Source organism: Ambystoma mexicanum, chromosome 11, assembly GCF_040938575.1.
Source record: "Ambystoma mexicanum isolate Mex_15411 chromosome 11, UKY_AmexF1_1, whole genome shotgun sequence".
NCBI lineage: Eukaryota > Metazoa > Chordata > Amphibia > Caudata > Ambystomatidae > Ambystoma > Ambystoma mexicanum.
The window spans coordinates 592,737,522-592,758,551 of record NC_090934.1 but is presented as its reverse complement, the minus strand read 5'-3'; the positions used below and the strand labels follow the sequence as shown (position 1 = coordinate 592,758,551).

At 47.4% G+C, this 21,030-nt stretch overlaps 1 protein-coding gene across 4 annotated transcripts in view; it reads left to right on the top strand.

Annotated features, from left to right (window-relative positions):
• The window catches only part of TPCN2 (two pore segment channel 2), a 675,604-nt gene that overhangs the window by 592,994 nt on the left and 61,580 nt on the right, over positions 1-21,030 (top strand). For all 4 annotated transcript variants that reach the window (XM_069623451.1, XM_069623453.1, XM_069623452.1 and 1 more), the window contains one exon: positions 10,438-10,509. In XM_069623451.1, coding sequence (XP_069479552.1) covers positions 10,438-10,509 — 72 coding nt within the window. The remainder of the gene's footprint in view (positions 1-10,437; positions 10,510-21,030) is intronic.

The following is a 21,030-nucleotide window of genomic DNA, read 5'->3' as shown; positions in this document are numbered from 1 at the left end:
GTCTAGCAGACATAGCCCAAACCACGATCATCTGGGGCGGCAATCTAAATACCACACTTAACCCGAGTATTGACAAATCACAGTCAAACAATGCTGCACAATCCAAGGCTAGCTTACAGATACACGAGATATGCAAGGCATTTAACTTTGAGGATGCTTGGAGAGATAGAAATCCTACAACACGCGACTGCACCTTCCTTTCATGGGTACACAACACCAGCACCAGGCTTGACTACCTCTTTGTGTCCAAACGCACTAATATAAGATGGGGGTGGGGGGGGACTGTCAAATACTTACACAAACTCTTTCAGACCATTCCCTGGTCGTTCTTGAGGGCACCCCAGCTGGAAACAGGGGTAACAGACCCCCATGGAGGTTCAAACATGGGGCTCTACAAGATCAGGTGTTCGCCCAGGAACTTCGTGACAAAATAATGTCCTTCGTAGACGTGAATCGAGATTCAGTGGAATTGGCGGGGGACCCTGTGGGAAACCCTCAAAAGCTTTGTAAGGGGAGTGTGCATAGCTAAAGAGCACGGGGTACTGAAGTTGATAAGATCAGACCTGGCAGCTAGTGAAACACGCCTGAAAGATCTTGAACAAGCATACGACACGCAAAAAGACAACCACACCTTGGCCTCCCTTAAAAAAGAACTCAATAACTTCAAAGCTTGCACAGAAAGGGAAGCCAAGTTCCTATCGCAGGGTCACAGAATACATCAGTATGGAGAGGGCCAGAAACTCGTAGCCTTGGTTGCTAGGCTGGTAGCATCAGATAGGAGACCCCCCCAGATAGACTGTATCAAAGAGCCCGACGGTACTCTGGTCCACACCGAGGACAGCATCATGGAGTCCTTTCGAGCCTTCTATCAAGACCTATACAACTTACCAGGCCAGATCCCCTCCTTCACTACCTAAATCAGGTAGAACTCTTCTGGACAAATCAAACTCTGAGAGAGCCACGAAATGCCCCCATCACACTAGACAAGATCGCAGAAACCATAAAAACGCTCCCAAGCTCCAAGGCACCCGGACCGGATGGCCTGACCGGAGAGTTCTATAAAGCATTCAGCACAATCATGGCGCCTCTCGTGCTACAGGTCTTCCAAGAGGTGACTGAAAAGGGCTGCCTCCCTGTGACACTCCGTGAAGCAAACATAATCCTTATACATAAGAACGGCAAACCTCCCGAAGAAAGCCGATCATACAGGCCGATCTCCCTAATCAATCTAGATTATAAAATCCTGGCAAAAATTCTCACAACAAGGCTACTCCATCTAATGCCTGCACTGGTGATAGCAGACCAGGGGGGCTTCATTCCAGGGCGCAACATAACCTTTGGCATAAGATGCCTGTTTGGCGCTATTGAAGCTACCGATCCGTCTGTCCGAGCAGTGGCAGTTCTCCTCGACGCCGAAAAGGCGTTTGACTCTGTTGTCCCTACCTTTTCACAGTTCTGGGGAGAATGGGACTGGGAAATCAATTCCTAAAACTAGTCGCACTCCTGTACGAAAAACCAATGTCAAATATACTCAAGGGAGGGACGAAGTCTGCTAGTATAACGCTGCGAAAAGGAACCAGACAGGGGTGCCCCCTGTCGGCCCTACTATTCGCACTGGCAATGGAACCCCTAGCAGCCAGCCTACGCTCGCGACACCTGCACAGGGGCCTAAATCTTGGCCCACTCAAAATAATTCTATCGCTCTACGCAGATGATGTGGCCCTATTTATACAAGAGCCGTCCGCGAATCTGAACCCCGTAATGCGTGAGGTGATCAGATTTGGGGAACTCTCAGGCCTAAAGATTAACAACACGAAATCCATAGTATTCCCACTAACAGACACCACAAGGGAGTTTGCAGATGACTATGGGCTCAAATGGGAATGGTCAGGGGTAAGGTACCTGGGGATCCAAATGTCAAGAGACCACTGCACCCTTCTACAAGGCAACTACGGGAAAACAGTGAAAACATTACGAGACAAAATCTCTAGATGGAAGCGTCTCCCACTTACACTCGGGGGTCATGTGTCCATAGTCAAGATGGTAGTCGTCCCCAAGCGCCTTTACCTGTTTGCGAATATATTCCCATTGTACTCCCGCTGAAATTCTTTTTTTTTTTTTTATTTTAAATCAAGGCAGGATGACAATTACAAACATTATCGGCAGTGATTATTTAGGCATGTTGATCCCCAGTCCCTTATCCCCCTTTAAGTTTCCTCCCTCCCACCTCCCTCTGGCCCCTCTGTCCCTTAGTCTTTGTAGGCAGAATCTTCCCTCCTGGGCTGTCCAGTCTGCGCCTCAGCGTCTATGTATCTTCCTCAGGGATCTCTTGGTTTTTCAGGATCCAGCGGGCCCGGATAGGTTTATAGGTCAGGGCGGGGAAGCGCTGGTCGTATTCCAGCACTGGGGCCCAAATATTCTGGAAACGATGGAGGGTTCCCGCTTGTGTTGCCGTCAACTTCTCCGCTACCAGAATGTCCCAAACTTTAGTCCACCATTGGGCTATGTGAGGGCCTTCCGGGGCTTTCCAAGCTCGGGCCACCACCGTTTTCCCTGCTAGTAGGCCGTGAGATAGTAGTTTCGATCTGGTCCCGGAGCAGGGTAGATCTCGGGGATTGGAGCTCCCAGCAAGACTGGTTCTGGTTCCAGGGGAATCGTCGTTCCGGTAATTCGTGTGATGGACCCCAGGCATGATTTCCAAAATTGTTGGATCTTTGGGCAAGCCCATCACATATGGAAGAAGGAGCCTGGGTGGCCACATCCTCTCCAACAGGAATGATCCACCTGAGGGTTCATATGGTGAAGTCGGAGGGGCGGATAATACCACCGCAGCGTGATCTTGTACGCACATTCCCTATTGGTAATGCAGGTGGATGGGGTGTGTGTTCTGGTCCATATGTCCACCCAGGTTTGATCCTCTATTGGATGACCCAGGTCCGCCTCCCATTGGGCCATGCAGCGGGTCTTTGTGGTCAGGAAGTCACTTAGGAAGCGCCTGTATAGGGTGGATACTCTGCCGCGGGTTGGAAGGTCTCCCAGAGTGAGTTCTAGGGCAGTAGGAGGGCGTGTCGCTGCTTGCAGAGTTTGGGGGTGTGGGCACCAGTGGCGTAATTGGATACAGGTGAATCTTTCCCTTTGCTGGAGTTGGAATTTCTCCTTGCATTGGGCGAATGTGAGAGGTCTCCCCCATATACAGCTGGTCTATGGTCTGGAGCCTGCCCTTAATCCAGTTACGAAAATTGTGAGGATTCGTTCCAGGTGCAAACGTTGGATTATGGAAGACCGGGGAACGTGGGCTCAGTTCTCTTGGCACTTCCTTTCGTTTTAGCGCCCAGTCCCAGGAGCTAAGGGTGTGTTTGGTTGATAGAAGGAGATCTCCCCATTGTGTCCTGAGGGGGGGGGGCGGGATGTGTTGTAGAAATCGTAAGGGTAGGGGCACTTGTGATTGTTCCAACTCTACCCATCTAGGGCGGTTTGTTGTATTTTGCCATGCCTGAACCTGTGCCAATTGAGCTGCCACTCTGTAGGCCTGCAAGTCTGGGACCCCCAACCCTCCCAGTTTGGAACTCCCCAGCATAGTTCTGAGAGGGATTCTCGCTTTCTTACCTTTCCAAATAAAGTTCAGCATTCTCCTCTGGATCCCTTGAAGAGTTGGTGTGGGGATCGCTACTGGTAGGGAGGCGCAGGCGTATAGGAACCTAGGGAGGAGGTTCATCTTGCATGCAGTGATGCGCCCGAGCAGTGAGATCTCTTGGGTCTCCCAGCGTTTCAAGTCGCCTTCCAATTCTTTAAAGAGTCGGGGGAAATTGGCTTTGTATGTCTCTCTTGGGTCAGCCGGGATGTGGAACCCTAGGTAGGGGATGGCTCTTTTTTCCCATGTTATCGGGCACATCTTAGTCAGTGGTTCCCGTTCTGCTGGGGTGAGGCCGATGCCCAAGGCTGATGATTTGTTGAAGTTTATGGTGAGGCCTGAGACCTCCCCATAGCTGGCGATTTCTCGTATCGCGTGTTTTAGAGATGAGTGGGCCTCCGAGATGTGAGCAGAATGTCGTCCGCGTATAGGGCGATTTTGTGATGCGTGGGGCCACTTGGTATGCCCTTGATTTGGTCGTTTCGCCCGATCTTTTGGGCAAAGGGCTCCATGGTGAGTGCGAAGAGCAAGGGTGACAGCGGACAGCCTTGCCGGGTTCCGCATGATAGGGGGATTGGAGCCGAGCTGTGTCCGTTGATTCTCAGGCTAGTTTTAGGGCTATTATAGTGGCTAGAACCATCGTTTGGAAAGTTGACCCGAAGACGAAGGCCCCTAGGGTGTGTTTCATGAATGTCCAATCCACCTTATCAAATGCCTTAGCTGTGTCGAGAGCCACTAAGACTAGATTTTGGGAGTTCCGGGAGGCAAGGTCCACCAGGTTCAAGGTTCTCCGAATGTTGTCACCTGCTGTCCGGTGTAGGATGAAACCTGCCTGATCGGGGTGAATGATCTTCGGCAAGATGCGATTTAAGCGGGTTGCTAGAATTTTTGAGTATATGTTTGCATCGATGTTTAAAAGTGCGATCGGTCTGTAGGACGTTAAGCTTCTTGGATCTTTTCCAGGTTTGGGCAGGAGGATGGTGGTTGATTCCTGCATCGATGGGGTCACTGATCCCGTTTCCCTGAAGGAGTTGAATAGGGTAACCAGGTGGGGGGTCAGTTGAGCTCTGAATAGTTTGTAAAACCTGGTTGAGAAGCCGTCTGTTTTAAGTGATTTGATGGCCTCCTCAACTTCCACCCCTGTAATGAGCTCCTCCAGTTCGTCTCTCGCTGTGTCGGAGAGACGGGGCACTGCTGCCTGCTGCAGGTATTCCTTCTGTTGTGATAAGTTGCGTGGGGTTGCCTTCATGATTTGGGTCAGATAATCTATTGCGAGTTGTTGCTTTTCGGGCTCTGAGTATAGTGTGACCCCGTTGGGATCACGCAGACCAGTGATCGTGTTAACGCGTCTCCGCTTGGCTAGTTTGGCCACCAGGAACCTGTTTGCCTTGTTACCCTTCGCGTAGTATGACTGTTTGGCCTTCGCCATTAGTTGGGCGGTTTGTTCCGCATAGTGGGCATCCAGTTTTTTCCTCGCCGTGCGAATGATCCGTTGCGTTTTGGGGGACCTGCCTTTCTCCTTGTGGAGCACCTCGGCCTCTCTTAGTTCGCCTGTCTCGGTGGTAGGCCGCTCCTTGGGCAATTAGGGAGCCCCTGATTACTGCCTTCATGGCGTCCCAGTTGTTCGCTAACAAGGTGTCCGAGGCTGGATTTTCGTCAAAGAAATGTCTTATCCCTGTTGCGATCTTGTCTCTGGTAGCCATGTCGTTAAGGATCGGGTCGTATAACGTCCATTTACGTGGGTTATTGAGGTTGGGGTTCTGAACCCAGAGTTCCAGGAGCACTGGGGCGTGGTCGGATATCGCTCTTGTGCCGATGGAGACTTCTTTGACAGAAGGGAAAGTTTGCGGGGAGATCAGGAACAGGTCGATCCTTGAAAAGGTGCGATGGACGAATGAGTAAAAGGAGAAGTCTTTTTCGTTGGGGTGGAACACCCGCCATTAATCTATTATCTCCAGGGACCTGAAGAGCCGGAGGAGGCTGAGTGCTTGGGTGAAGTCGCTTGGAGTCGGGGGGTGTGACCTGTCTTTGGTGGGGTCGGGAACCCCATTGAAGTCCCCTCCGACTATCGTTTGGCCCTCCACAAAGCCAGCGAGAGATGTGCCCAAGGAGTCATAGAAGTGTGATTGTCCAGTGTTAGGGGCGTACATCGAGACGAGGGTATATAGATCTCCCATTAGGAGGCATTTGACCACTGTAAATCGGCCTTCCGGGCAGATTTTCGTTTCCAGAATTTGTGGGTTCGTCTTTCCTAAAGAGGATCGCCGTACCTCCTTTTTTGTTTGTGCCAGAGGCAAAGAATTGGAGCGGGTATAGCCGGGAACGAAGCCGGGTCACGTCTACCGGCAGCAAGTGAGTCTCTTGGAGCATGGCTATCGCTGCGTTTTCGTCCCGGAGTTTCAATAGGATTGCCTTTCGCTTGTTAGGGGTGTTCAGTCCATTAACATTCAGGGAGAGGACCCGAAAAGTTTGGCGGTCCGCTGGAGTCTCTCTCCTTTCCTTGGGTTAGGGGGGGTTGTGGGCTGGTGATTCAGTTGCCATGTGTGTTGGGAAATCCCATAATATCATCCTGCACTTGAGGTTTTAACGCGGAACCCCAACGGGGGGACGCAACTTTAACTGGAGGGTAGACCGACATTGTAAGTACGGGCGTACCCTTGGCCAACAGGGCCAACTGTCCCATCACGTATTGTGTACTCTGGGTTTCCAAGGAACAAAGGATGGAAAGTATCCTTGGAGTGGGTATGAACCATGGGTATGGCCCGTCGCCACTGCCTTCAAGGCTCCTCAGTTCAAGACAAAGGTGGCAGGTCTTAATTTAGGTAAGGGCACTTGTGTCCATGCCAAGTTGCTTTTGGAACCTGGGACCGCAGGAGCGCCCATGTTCATCTCTTTCTGTTGCTCCGCTGGGTTGACGACCATGATGTGCGTTTGGGCTTTGGGGAGGGAGGCAGCCCAGAGTCCTCAGTCCTCTCTGGGTTTGGCGTGGAAGGAACTCAGGGCGAGGCTGGATGCAAGATTCTCTCTGCGTCTTCCAAGTGACTGATCCGGCGTAGGGTGCCTTTATATGTAAACTGCAGAGCCGTCGGAAACAACCACCTGTAACGGACCTGTTGCTCCTGGAGGAACACTGCCAGAGGTCGGAGTGCTCTTCTTTTCTGAAGAGTGAGAGGTCCTGGTATATTTGAAGTGGAGTGCTCTGAAAAGTGATCTCCTCTCCTTGGCGGCTGATCGCTGATATCGCCTCTTTGGTTGTGAAGAAGTGGACCCTGGTAATAACATCTGGGGCGGGTGTCCGAATCTGTCCCTCAGTGCGGGCGGAGTCTGTGGGTCCGGTCTAGCAGGAGCTGAGATTTATCCAGATCCGGGAGTAGGGCCTCGAAGAAGCGTCCCACGTAGTCCGCTAACTTGCTGTCGGGGACAGAGATTGGGATGCCCCGAATGCAGAGGTTGTTGCGACATGCCCTATTTTCAAGGTCTTCATGTTTGAACTCCAGGATCTCGCATTTGTGATGCAGGGAATCAATGGATCTTTGCATTTCCCCCAGCGTGGTAGTGTGATCCTGAGAATGGTCCTCGATTTCTCCGAGCCTCTGTTTGACCTCTGTAACCCTTTGGTCCGTCTGTTCAACTTTGGTGGTAAGTTCTGAGAGGCAGGCGCGGAACTCCGATTTAATGTCTGCCATGAAGGCTATCAGGTCTCCTTTGGTAGCAAGGGTGCCCCTGTCCTCTTGTGGCTTCTGTGGGGTCAGTTTAGGAGGGTCTTGTTTCTTGGGTTTCTCCAGTGCAGTAAACATGGCGGAGATATCTGTGCCCTTGCTCACCTTTGTTTGCCTAGACATGATGATAATGTTGGGCGGTCTTGACTGAAAGAGTAGCAGCGGGGCCCAGGGCAGGGGGAGGCTGCACTCGGGGTGTGTATCGCTCTCAACCCCCTCTCTGGTCCAGGTCTGGGCAAGTGGGCCGGGGCGCCCCAGGAAGCGTTGGTGTGGGGGGGGGTCTCAGTAAGTCAGGAACGGTGCAGGATGGCAGACTGTTGCGTGAGGGGGAGGTATGTCGCTGCGATGAGGCCCACGGGATCAGGGCCTTTCCGGATGAAAGCGGTTATCTCGCAGCCTCCCAGCCCCTCCTCATGTCCCTATCGGTGGTCCTTCGCTGGTGGAGGTCTCAGATCCCTCTGTGAACCTCCCATGTGCGGTTCCGTAATGGCGTCAGCTGTCGCTGAGAGGAGGTCTGGACCCGCTCTACGGAGCGGAGGAGGGGAAAAGCCCTGGAGTGTGCGTCGGGCTCCCAGGCCTCAGCAACCGAGGATGCACTTGTGTGTATTCCGGGCAGTCTTGGTATGAATCGGATGGCTCTGTGCTGGAGTCCGCTCCCCTCCTCCGACTCCCTGGCGCTCTAAAGCCCCGTCACCACCAGGTGCGGAGTGTGTTGCTGGGTTCCAGCTTGGCCGCCATCTTCTTTTCTTCGGCTGGTGACGGGGGAGAGGTTCGGCCGCTAAATTCTGGTAGAACGCCTCCGCGGTCGAAGGTTATGTTTGGGCAGGTTGTGCCATGTCGGTTCCGGTCGCCTTAGATGGCATTGGCGACACGGTAACCCGATTAGAACCGCCGGAAATTGACGGTGGCGGGCATCCCACGGGCGGCCTCAGAGGAGCGAACACATCGATGGCGCTCCAAGCCACGCCTCCCGCTGAAATTCTTAAGTCTACTGTGGAGCATGATACTCAAACTGATTTGGGCCGGCAAGCCTGCAAGGGTGGCCTTCACAACATTGATCAAACCAGTCGCAAAAGGGGGCATGGAGCTCCCGGACCCGGAACTTTATTACTGGGCGGCCTGATGCAGTTTGTAAGCCACTGGTATGCTACACAGTTTATCAGACCCCATGTCCAGGTTGAACGGGCCCTAATGTCCCCTACATGCTACGAGCTGCCATAATCGGCATGATACAGACCCTACCCAAAACCCTAAACCTAGTCCACTCCACATATACTGTGTGGAAAAAAATAGCGGTGAAATACAAAGTCAACATCCGTTACTCCCCGCTCATACCTGCAAAATTCATCCCGGGGGTCCCACTCACTAGTGAATGGGTTTATATCCGCTGGGCCAGTAAATTACAAATCAACAATTTGGGAGATTTGTTCGTTGAGGGGTCCTTCATGACGCTTCAGCAGGCTCGAGAGCGCGGTGCTACCACTGCACTAGACACATTCATCTATTTCAGGCTCCGCCAGTCTATCCAAATGCTTTTCCCCACCTCCCTGACCAACCACAGACATGGCAATTGCTACACAACACAATCCAGGCTCCGGGAGAAGGCAAGCTGGTATTGTGGCTATACAAAAGCCTTGTCAATGACACCCTTGTGAACTCGATGTCTGCGGAACTCCGATGGGAAAGATCCCTCGGAAAAAGCATCCCAGATGAAGACTGGTCATATATCCTCAGACAAAAACAGAAAGTGGCGCTAAACTCACGATTCAGACAAATACATTTTAACTACGTGCATCAAACCTATCATACTCCAACTAGGCTCCATAGACAACGGGCTGAGATCTTAGGATCTTGTGATTGGTGTGGAGCTCAAGATGCCCACTTCTTGCATTTGGCGTGTAACTGCCCTTCAGTAAGTAGATTCTGGGGCGAGGTATGGGAGAAGTTAACTGCAATTGCGGGAGAGACTATTGAACAGGACCCCCCCGATGGCACTACTTGGGCTCACCAGCGGGGTCTCGATGCACACACGAAAATTAGTGCGTCTTCTCTTGGTTCTAGCAAAAAGAGTGGCAATGACCTGGGGAAGAGACCAACCCCCGAGTTCCCAAATGTGGCTGCGAGATATAGCCTACTGCTAAGACACTGAAACAATGTACATTAAAACATTACCCCTTCATGCAAGACCACCCGACATATGGAGCCCCTATGTGAACTACTTAATCTCTTCTGCATCCGGGGCCTCCTCCCCCGCGTCAATCCACTAGTTTTCCTTCCCTAAGTAAATCCGAATGGCCCACGAGATGCTGTGGTCAATCTGACTGTCCTTGTTCATTCAACTGCACATCCTGTTCTACGACTGTGGTGACGGAGGGGGCGGTGAGGGGGGAGACCAATTGGTGCACAGCTCGTTCCCTTGTTTTGTTCTGTTTCCTTTGTATGTTCACTAAAAAACCAAAAATAAAGTTTTTTTAAAAACGAGAAAAAAATAAACAATATTTCCTGATTGTGGTATGGATTGGGCACACATCTAAAAGAATCACCTAATCTTCTTTCAAAAGACAATATGCAAATTTATTAGAACTACCAGCATACCAACTTGCAGTGAATGTAGCCATCGGTATGATAGCTAACCTGAAGTATCTGTTGGTTTTATTCTGTCATTCAGTGTTCACAATATTGGAACAGCACCGTTGTCAATGCATTTTTGAGACCGAGACACTAATATTTTGCAAATGTTTGGCAGATGGTCCAATCCTGTGTAAAGTTACTTAATTTACATCAATTTAAATTATTTACAGAACCTCTTTGTTAATGCCATTGTTGGCAGTTACTATTGGGCGACCATGGATTAAATGCGTATTGTATTTGCACCATTCTCTAATCCACTTGACCAGGCGCATTCCCTCTAGAGCTTGGATGAGTGACATGGATGAGCCTACTGTGTGGTGAATGTTGCACTGATGCTGTCCTTACTGTGCATGTTCTGTCAATAGTTGTTCTGTCCTCCAATTACTTTGTCATCAAGCTACAGATAATTGTTAAAGAAACAAATAGTGTTGTTACCATTTCCTGTTCTCATTTCAGATGATGGCTTTGGTTGCTGGCACTCTGGTGGACTTGGTGAAGAACCTCCGTGCCTTTGCAGGGATCCTAGTGGTAAGTTGAGCTTCTCTAGAATATCTTCTTTTGGACTCTTTTTTTCCTGCCCTTCGTTGGGCTCTGACTAGGTACCAAGGGTAAGAGCAGGAATGGGTTCCTTTGAGGGGCATGTTGAGTTAATCTGATTAAAGAATGTAAAGCTCAGGGAACATGTGTTGTCTTGGAAGCAAGACAACGCAGAGCAACACAGGTTTGAATTCTGCTCCTCTGCTGGTCTCCGGTATTAAGTGTATTGTAAGAGAATAATACATTAATTAAACAGTTCTTCCTTTATGCTGAAGTCCAGCCACACTCCCCCCACCCCCATATGTTTGGGAATGTCCTACAGAGAGTAGGGAAATCCCTAATAAATGATGGATGTGGATATCAAAAAATGTTGATGAAGAGCAATTCCAGATGTGAGGGTAGTCTCAGCCACATAGGTAGGCATGTGCCACCCATTTTAGACAGGATTTTAAATTTTGTGTCACAGTGAAAACTGGCCCCATTTCCCCAGATAATATGTAAAAGAAGTATTGGTCATGGTAGCATCTTTCATTGATATTGAATTTTATTTGTTTGTAGGAGAACACTTCACTTACATCGAATGCCGTCATATTTTGTGTATGTTTTATTAATCAAAATACATAGAAACCTGTTAAAGAAATTGATACTGCCTAACACATGAAAAATCAGCATGGCTGAATTATATCAAGCAAATTAGTCTTGCCAAATGTTCTGAACCGGCGGATGTCTGAGACGCTTCTGATTTCTGGTAGCCGAGCTCTGCATTGTATTGGAGTAGTTTTAGCAGATGTGGTACAGTGCTAAATGAGTCACAAGAAAAAAAACAATCGGTTTCAACTTTTATTCTCAAAATATGTGCACAAACAATTGGGGTTCCCTTCCCATTGTAGGGGTACTCCTTGTACCCTTTCCCTCAACACTGAGGCGGGCTCCCACCTCCCTAGCGGAGGCTCCCTATTCATCAACGGCTTTCTCTAGGATAGGTTTACTACAACCAGGGTCGCCTTAATGGCCCTCCCTGACTCAATTAAGTTTAAAGACCTTAGCCTTTTCCATCGGACTCCCTCATAGGCTTACTATGGGACCTAGCAGGAGTAGTCTGGTTGTCTCGGCACCTTTCTCCTCCCGATGGCTTTCTTAGCCTTCGCCTCACTTGCTTGTCTCTTCTCCCTCTCTCCCTCCTTCCCTCTCCCCCCTTCACCTTCCTTTCCTATGTTCCTCCTTCGCTTCCTCCTTCCCTTCCTCTCTCTCTCCTCTCTCTCTCTCCCTATGTTCCTCTCACTCACCACACTCCATCCCCTGGACTTACCACCCTCTGCCCTGTCTCCTATGTCGACCCTCCAACTGATCTCTCCTGGTCTCTCACTACACTCAGTTACCTGGTTTTATCTCCCGCCCGTCTCCACATGACAACTCCCTTTTGATCCGATCTGCTTCCCTCCAAATCTGCTCTCCCAACACTACCCTGCCTCTCCTCACACCTCCTGCTGTCTGTTGACTCTCCTACACTTACCTCCAACAACTTTCCCACTTACACTCAATCCACCTACCGTACCTCCGAAATTACCTTGACTCACATCCAATTACCAAAATGTCTCTCTGCTCCAGGGCAACTTAAGGCAGACACTTTGTTGCAGTCTGTTTTAGCTGAATATAGAAGACCAGTCTGTCTTTATACTTATGGCAGAAGGAGTTTGCAGCAATAATGAATTAGGGGAGCGCAGTTTTCCCTGCCTTTCTTGGAGTGGGGATTCCCTTGACCACTTGGACATGTCCTAGGGTGCATGAAATGTAGTGTGAGCATGCGTAGACTAGCCTCACCTAAGCCACTTACTTCTTCTGGGAGGTATGTGTGGGATATTTCAACCCATGCCAATTCACCCTATTACACCCCTTTGCCAATGGGGAAAGAAAACTGCCAAAAATTGATGGACTAACCCTTGTGTGCGCCAAATCGGCAGAACTGCGCATGGTTCATATTTGTTTGTTATATTCACTTTTTTTGCGCGCCAAACCCAAGGGTAGCAGGGCGCAGTGGCAAGGAAATGCGAAACTTACAGGTTACATCATAGCATAACGTACAGTAGAGAATACAATAGGTCTCTGGAACACAAATAATTACAAAATATACAACGTTCAAGTAAGGTCAATCAGAGTTGCAGATGTATAGAGTCAAGAATTATTGCAAGTAATTCCAGTAGGGGTAGGTGACACAGGTCAACTGAGGTCAGTCGAGGTGAGGAGTTGAGTGACATTTTTTCTGAAACGAAGATAGGGCAAGTCCACTCTCAAGTCTTGTGGTAGTGAGTTCCAGGTTTTTGCAGCCTTTACCGGGATGCTATTTCCTCCGATTGTAGTGAGTCTAAAGTTCGGTATTGTCAAACAATTAGAATTGACAGCTCTGGTCGGTCTGAGAGATGTTCTCCTGTGGAATTTGTCAATCAGGTATCTAGGGGCGGAGTTATTAAGGGCTTTGTGGGTCAGAGATAACATCTTGAGTTTTATTTTATTCTCTGTGGTCAACCAATTGTGATGGCGTCTGGCGGAGGAGATATGGGATCTTTTGTTTATGCCTAGTGCTGCTCTCAGGGCATTATTTTGTAGTATTTGTAGTCTTTGAGTTATTGTTTTATTAGCTCCGGAATATAGAGCGTTGCAGTAATCAATTCTGGAGAGTATTTAAGCTCTAGCCAGGATTAAGCCACTCTTATTGGAGAGGAATGGTTTACCGGCTCTTATCAGTTTGCACGTGTAGGCTGTGGATGAGGCAAGGGATTTTAGCTGTTTATCAAGCGATAGGGTAGAATCAAGATAGAATCCCAGGGTTTTTACATCCTTGGACACTTGGATGATATTCCCATCTATGTTGAATGAGGAGAATTCCTGGCCTAGTTTTTGATATTGGCTTGGGTGCTCAGGATAATCAACTCTGTCTTATCATCGTTCAGACAGAGGCCATGAGTGGCCATCCATGCCTGGATGATAAGATATACCTTGTTCACCAATTCCGTGTCTATTGCATGATCCCCAGAAAGCGGGAGGAGGATCTGTGTATCATCTGCATAATTAGTGTAGGTGATACCGAGATGGTCCAAATCATCAAACAGGGGCTTGGTGAAGATATTGTATAGAGTTGGGGAGACACAAGAGCCCTGGGGGACACCGCATGAGATGGGGGTGGGATCTGCCGCTGCCGACGGGGAGAAGACTCATCGTTCTTTCACTCAGGAATGACTCGATCCATCTAATGGCTTTCGGGGAGAAATGGGCGGCGGAATCCAGGTGACTACAGAGGACTTTATGATCCACCAAATCAAAGGCAGCTGAGAGGTCCAGGAGTAGCAAAAGTACTGTTCTCCCTTTGTCTCTCAGCTCGTCAATTTGGGATTTCAAGTCAATAAGGGCAGTTTCTGTTCCATGTAGGGGACGGAAGCTCGATTGTGTCTCTCCTAGGAGGTTGTGTAGTTCTAGATGCTTTTGAATTTGGTTGTATGCAGCTTTGTCCAGAATCTTGAGAAGAAACGGTACCGTAGTGATAGGGCGGTAATTAGTGGGGATAAGGGGGGTCTAGTGTCTGCTTTTTAAGGAGGGGGGGGTACCCTGGACTGTTTAAGGTTGGCAGGGATGGTGCAAGAGGCAAAGGAGGCGTAAATCAATTTAGTGATAAAGGGAGAGAATTCTCTGGCAGCGTCTTTTATTAATTGTGCTGGGCAGATGTCTCCTTTACAATTAGATGGTTTAAGCGACAGGATGATTTTTTCTACTTCCAAGGTGGTCATTTTGGAGAAGTGGAAGGTATTACTGTGCGCCATTAAATTATTGGTGTGGGGCATTTTAGGCGAATCGTGAATTTTGAGTACTTCTTTTTTTTGCTGGATTTTATTTTGGAGTGTGATAATTTTATTTGTTAGGGCTTGCTGGATATCTGTGCACCAAGGTTTGTCCTTGGCACAGGCGTCCGGTGTGGCGATAGGAGACTCAAGTTCCTTTAGAATGGAAAAAAGCTCTTTCATACTGGAATTGGATTTGGCTATACGATCATCATACGACAAAAGAGCTGCACACCCTGCGCCACACGGGCAAAGTTGATGTCAAAACAAGAACTCCCTGCAGGAGGATGCCAGTGTTACCTGTCACATGATGTCGAAGGCCACAAAAGTGGGCTAAAATCCGAAAATGCTTTTTTAAGTACAGCTTCCCAATCAACGGCAACCTTCAAAGTGCTGTTTTGGCTCTAAATTCAGTCATTTTCCCAGTGAATTATTGAAAGGAAAAAAGTGCTGAAATCATAGATTCTCCAGTGAAGTCAGAGGAGTCCAGGCCTCACTGACAGCTGCATAAGAACATTAGCTGTCAAAACCAGTTTAAGTGGATTTCTTTTTCCTGAAGAGATTGCAAAATGCGCACACTTAAAGCATGTTTGTCAAGGGCTTAATTCTTTTAAATGTCCAAATCCCTTATAAACAGTGCTTATTTTTATGCGTCAAAGAAAAGACTCTATTGTGAATTTTAAAAGCAACACAGTATTGGAGTTAAGTAACTGCTTAATTCTGATTGGACAGTGGCCAGCCTGGGAAGGTTTGACACTTCAGTTTGACAACCCCTTGCTACAGGAAGGCTAATGGCTGCTTAATGGTTCCCGCATATTGACAAGAAGGACCACAATGAGACTTCATTAGACATTCATCTTGTGGCTGAGCCAAGAACAAAGGACAGGCTCTTCTGGGGAGGGACAGGATGCTTCCCTCTACACCCTATCCTGATCAAAGGGATCTGACAGCTGTTGTTTTTTGAAAGGAGAGAAGAAAAAAAAAACTTTTTGGTGTTTAAATCTGTATTTGTGGTTAAGTTTGAAACTCTTTACTGTGCAACCTAAAGAAGGATAAAGTCTAAAAATTGGTAGATGTTAACCTAATTTTAGGCTTTTGCTTGGAAGACATTGATGAAACCTGTATCACTTAAGGAACCAAAGTTACAAAAAAACCCTCTCATTGTAGCAGAGCTATTAATGTTGCAAGCTTAAGATTGTATTTACAGTATCCACTGATAAGCGCCCAGAGATGTACCGAATTAGAAACTATTAATCCAAACTGTTATGATCAAAATTGATGAAATCCCATAGAATGAGAAAGACAGCTCTCACAGAGATGGGAATTGGACGCCAGGATAAACCATAAAAAATGAAATGCATGTGTCTGATTTTAGTAGAGGTCATAATTGTAAAAATGTGTATTTATGGCAAAGCTAAACTGTGCTCAAAATCAATATGGGAGTTCCTAAATCCCATCGTAAAGATGACAGCTCTATGCTGACTGCCAACCAAAATAAGGCAAGTGCCTGTGGCCACTCCCAGCCGTGGGGGTATGTTTTTGAAATTCTGCCCACACCATAAACTTGGTGATGTAATTTGGTAGTATAAATATAGAAACTACACAACACATAGGACACTGCTTCCAGAACACATCCAGATTTCCACGCAGCACCTTGTTCCAGAACTCTTCATATTGTAGCTGACTCCAGACTTCTTTGAAGATCCAGATTTCTTTGCAGAATCCAGTCTTTAGCATTGCTGAACTCTTTCTAGCTAGACCAATTTCAAACATCCCAAACATGAAGGGATTTAATACTGATCCAGTTTGGCTTGCTACCATAAAGGCTTGCTCGCTGAAACTCGCATCCTGCTAATCTGCTGTGTCCATTGACCAGAAGGGCCCATCCAAATCCAGTTTGAGGTGCAGTCCAAAATTGACCTGACCCGCGCCGCTGATCCAATCCCTCCAGAAGAGCCCTGCTGCTGGTAGACCTGACCCGATCCATGACCAGAACTTTGACTGTCCATTTTAATTACAAGGGGCTGTAAGTATTAATAGGAAGAACAGTGACCCATAGTATATTTGCATTGTCTTATCCCAATCTCAAACCATCCCATCTTTAATTTCAGAACCCTAGTATTGTTGGAACCATTCTTGCACTGATTCTTTCTCCATTGTTTTGCAAAACCATAAGTCATTAGTGATTTTGAATAAAGTAACTCCCAGAAAGGAATTAGAGTATCCACCACGTGAAGGGTTACGCTTGCCACGTAACTGTGAAGATTCCCGGGTGGCATCCTCTTTTCCATAGTCATTAATATAGTGTAATGAAACCAATTTGTCATTTGTAAAACTGAAATGCTGTTTTCATTTTCGCGCCTATTTTGCAAAAACGCCTATCACTAAAACCTCTTTAACTTCTTCAATTTGAAAGATAGAAACTAAACGGGATCCCACTTGAAGGTCTGGGTCTTGTTTGTGATTCCTGAGTTCTCCATAACTGCAGACATTTGTTTATTTGGGATGCTAGCCAGGTCCCCATTACATTTTACCTGTAATCCTAACAAGACTGGTTTTCCCACAAAAAAGTACTTGAACGCAAGACTATCTTCTGGGCTGAATGCTTTCCTTCCATCATTTGTGGATAAGAGATTTTGGGTTACACAGGCCATGCAATTACAATGGTTAATGAGAGCAAGCTGGATCAAGAGCTCTCAAATGGTAGGTTGCTCACAACACTCGGTTCACAGCTCCACTATGTGTGAGTTTGGACAGTTATGGAGTGGTCGCCCAGAGCAGGCTGACATTGCTTGGTTCTCCACGAGCTGGAGCTGGGAAGTCAGATTGTCCACTCATCCTTAAGAGACTGAGTTGCAGTCGTTGAATTGAACTGAGTGATGTATAATGTGCAACCGGGCCGAATAAACCACATCGCGACATAATAAAATCTCACGTATGAGAAATAAGAGCAGCAATATTATGGCATTTTGCAGAATAGATAAGTCTTTAAAGTGTTTCGAAATGAGCAAAGAGCTTCAATCATTTGAATAACTAATGGGAAATTATTCCATAAACAAGGGGCATAAACTAAAAAGCTGCTGTCGCCACTCGTCATTGGCTTTACCATGGGAATCTGAAATAGGAAAGCATATTTAGATCACAGAGAATGAGGTTTATTCCTTTTTTTTTGGGTTACTTGAATGCTAGACAATTAAGAAATGTAAAATCCAACCACAGGATCTTAAAGGATAACTTCTGGCTTAATGTCACCCAGACAGATTGTTGCAAAAAGGAAACCAAATGAAATTGAATGGATTGCTTTGTTTTTAATTTTCTGTAAAAGTTGCAGTTGATGAATTGGAATGGCGGAATACAGAGCTTTTCCATAGTCTAGTTTTAAATTGATTAGTGAAACAACTACAGGAGCATGATCACCCTTAGATTAATACGGGAGAATTTTGCAAAGCTGATGTAGTTTGAAATCACTTGGCTACTTCAGCTTTCTGGACAAACATGGATGGCCAAACTCTTTTTAGTTAATTCCTCTCTGCTGAATTGGTTGGAGATATTAACTAAAAACACACGTGAGGACTGGGGGTGGGTAGCTGACCTGTGACTATACCCTATCGTTTTCACACAAAAAACACAGGTCTGGGGTATTATTAATTTTACTTAGTATTGTCAATATGTACAACCTACTTTGTCCTCCAACCATGCTAACTATTCCCTCCTGCAGTGATTAGGCCCTAAATTGCAGTGGTGTGCCGCTGATCTAGGGTTAGGGGACAGTTGGAAGCGGCTTGCCCTATCGATTTAGGACAATTAATGCGTTCTAAAACACCACATGCACAGGGTACTATGTATTATTGCCCAACACGTGGTGAAGGCCATACAGGATAGTGACAATTCCTTTTATTTATCCTGTTTAACGAGCCCTCCGTAAACGAACCTTTGGAGCCTTGTTTTTAGCTGTGTTTTTTAGTTTAAAGAGCTGTGTGTAACATCTAATCCACACAATAATGTTCCTAAAAGTAGTTACTTTTGTGTTCGAACCACCACAGGAACCCAAAAATGGGCCTACCGGTTTCAGTGGCATATAAAACTGTCACCACTTTCTTCAGGGCCACAGTGCCGAAAAATAGGTACCGTAATAAAGGTTGGGCTTGCGATGGTTACTGTATCTGTATAGGGGAAGAAACAGGGTGGGGTTGTTGGAGAGGTAGGGAAACATGTTCATTACTTTCCTTTTGACACTACATACGTGTTACATTCTATCGCCTGAGAAGTCATGTGGTGCACCCTTACCCCACACTGCAATGTCATATTCTGCCTCTGGTGTATGGGGCATTTACATGCCTCTTCGGGGGCCAGGACTCGGTAGTCTGGGATGCCTGCTAAACAAGTCATAGGTGTTTAGGCATGTTCACGTGATTGAAAGGACATTCATTTTAACTTTCATGTTTTTAAGTTGCGCAAAAACAGTGTTTATGGGTGGGTTGCCATTATAGCGTAAGCGCAGTAAGAAAATAGCTGCCCGCTCCGCTAGATGCTGCAAATCTACCTCTGAGTTGTTGGCGTGGTGTGGAAGGACTAACTCTGCTGTGTCGGTCACGGCTACTGTATGTTCCTCCGGGATCATCTTGCTACTGCGCATGCGTTGATATGATGCTTCACACTGGAGTCATTGGATCCTCCATCTTGGAGTATTCAGTGGCTCCGGTATTCCAAAGATACTCGTGTATCTAATGGATTATGCGTTTGTGCCGCAGAGTATTTGACTGGGTCCCACAAGCTGTATCACGCAGCAAATGTTTAAATACTTCTGAGTGTCCACCCGTACTCGCTGGTTCTAAATCTGCTTGGTGGGGGCGGGGGGTTTAGAACGTATTATTTGTCCCAAATAGATGGGGCAAGCCTCTTCTAACTGTCCCCTAACCCTTGACAAGTGGCACACCACTGCAATCTAGGGCCTAATCACTGCAGTAGGCAAAAGTTAGCACGGTTGGAGGACAACGTAGGTTGTACATACTGACAATACTAAAGTAAAATAAATAATAGCCCAGACCTGTATGGAGATATTCACTCGCACATTTGCCCCTCTCCACAAAGTCCTTATTAAATTCAAAGCATGAGCACAGAATGTTGGCCAGTTTTATTAGCACTCAACTGACCAATCCCGGTTTGGCACTCTACTTTCCTTCACCCAGCCTTTCCTGCTATTGCTGAGATCAGCCCTACTGTGGCTCCTGCTCGCAATTTTAATTCTATCCCTATTGTGACGTCCACTGTACCCATGGTCCTTCACTCGTCGAGGTCCCTTGGATTGTTTTTTTTCTGCCATCGTAGGCGGTCGCATTAAGCAGAGTTAAATTTCGGCTAATGCCCTTTTGCTTATGCAAAGATTAAAATATAGATACTCTTTCTGTCCTTTTTCGCCCGGCGCCATGCTCTTGACACAGTGAAGAATCAAGACAAAGGACAAGCCAATCGTCGGACAAAGTCAATTTTCAACTGATCCCTTTCGGCCGTGGAAGGCCCAACAGGCCTAAGCCCTTACAGTAGGGAGAGTGGGGGCCGGTCATTATACAATGTATTTTCCCAACCCTTCCCTTTATCACCCGACTGCTTTCCCCAAATATGGATAAGACACCCTTCAAATTCTGCCCATCCTGTAATAGAAATTTTCTGTGGATCGATAAACAGAGTTTGTAACTTGTGTCTAAATCGCGACCACGATGAAGGGCACTGGTGAGCTTGTAAGCTCTTTCGACCCAAGACCCTTAAAGATCACAAAACGAAACACTGGGCCCATTACGCAATGACGGCCGAGGCCGCCATGGTCATGGAGGGAGCCTCCAGTGACGGCAGCAACGCCGCCTTTTCGGACAGCGAAGGTGACTGGGAACAGTCACATTCCCAAATGCTAGCCCCCGACCCTGGGAGACAGGCTGGCGGCTCTGTTGTGGGGACTACACCCGGTGGCAAGAGCACTCCCATCTTCCCACACTAAACACAAAACCCACGGCAATGTGTCTGCTCGGCCTGACAAACGCTTAGATTTGGAGTCTAGGGGCAGATCGGTGGATTCCCTGTCCTCTGGGCACTTCAAGTCATGGTCGCCTCATGACAGGCCCCATAAAACAAAAGACACTGCCCATAAAACTTCAACCGAACGCTGAACATCGGCAGATATGGCAGAGGTCCTTCCCAGTGCTGAAATTCAGCGCGTTTCGTCGAATCAGTTGGGGAAGTCTAAGGATTCAGGGTTATCACACCTGATTAAAACCATGTCCTAGAAACCCTTTATTAGAGTTTCTAATTCCAAAAAATCTTCCTCTAAGAGCCCAAATCATAAAGACAAGTCCCAGAAAAACAAGACCCAAAAGGAAAGGTCTCAAAGGGTGGAGGACACTGTAACTGTCCCACAAGAGGAGGGTCCATTAAGTGAGGCCCTACATAATAAAGACCTACCTACACCCCACACGCCTGCAGTACCCTTGCCTGGGGTCATCCCCAGCTTAGCCAGATGGTCAGCAGAAGACATAGATAGTGATGTTTAGAATATCTTTCTTTGCAGATTTCTTTGAAAAGAACCCTAATGCCTTAGAACATTTACAAAATACACCTCCAACTGATGAGGCCTCGAACTCTCAGCCCCGGTCTTTCACTACTCGGCCCCAATCTTTATCTCATCCCACAG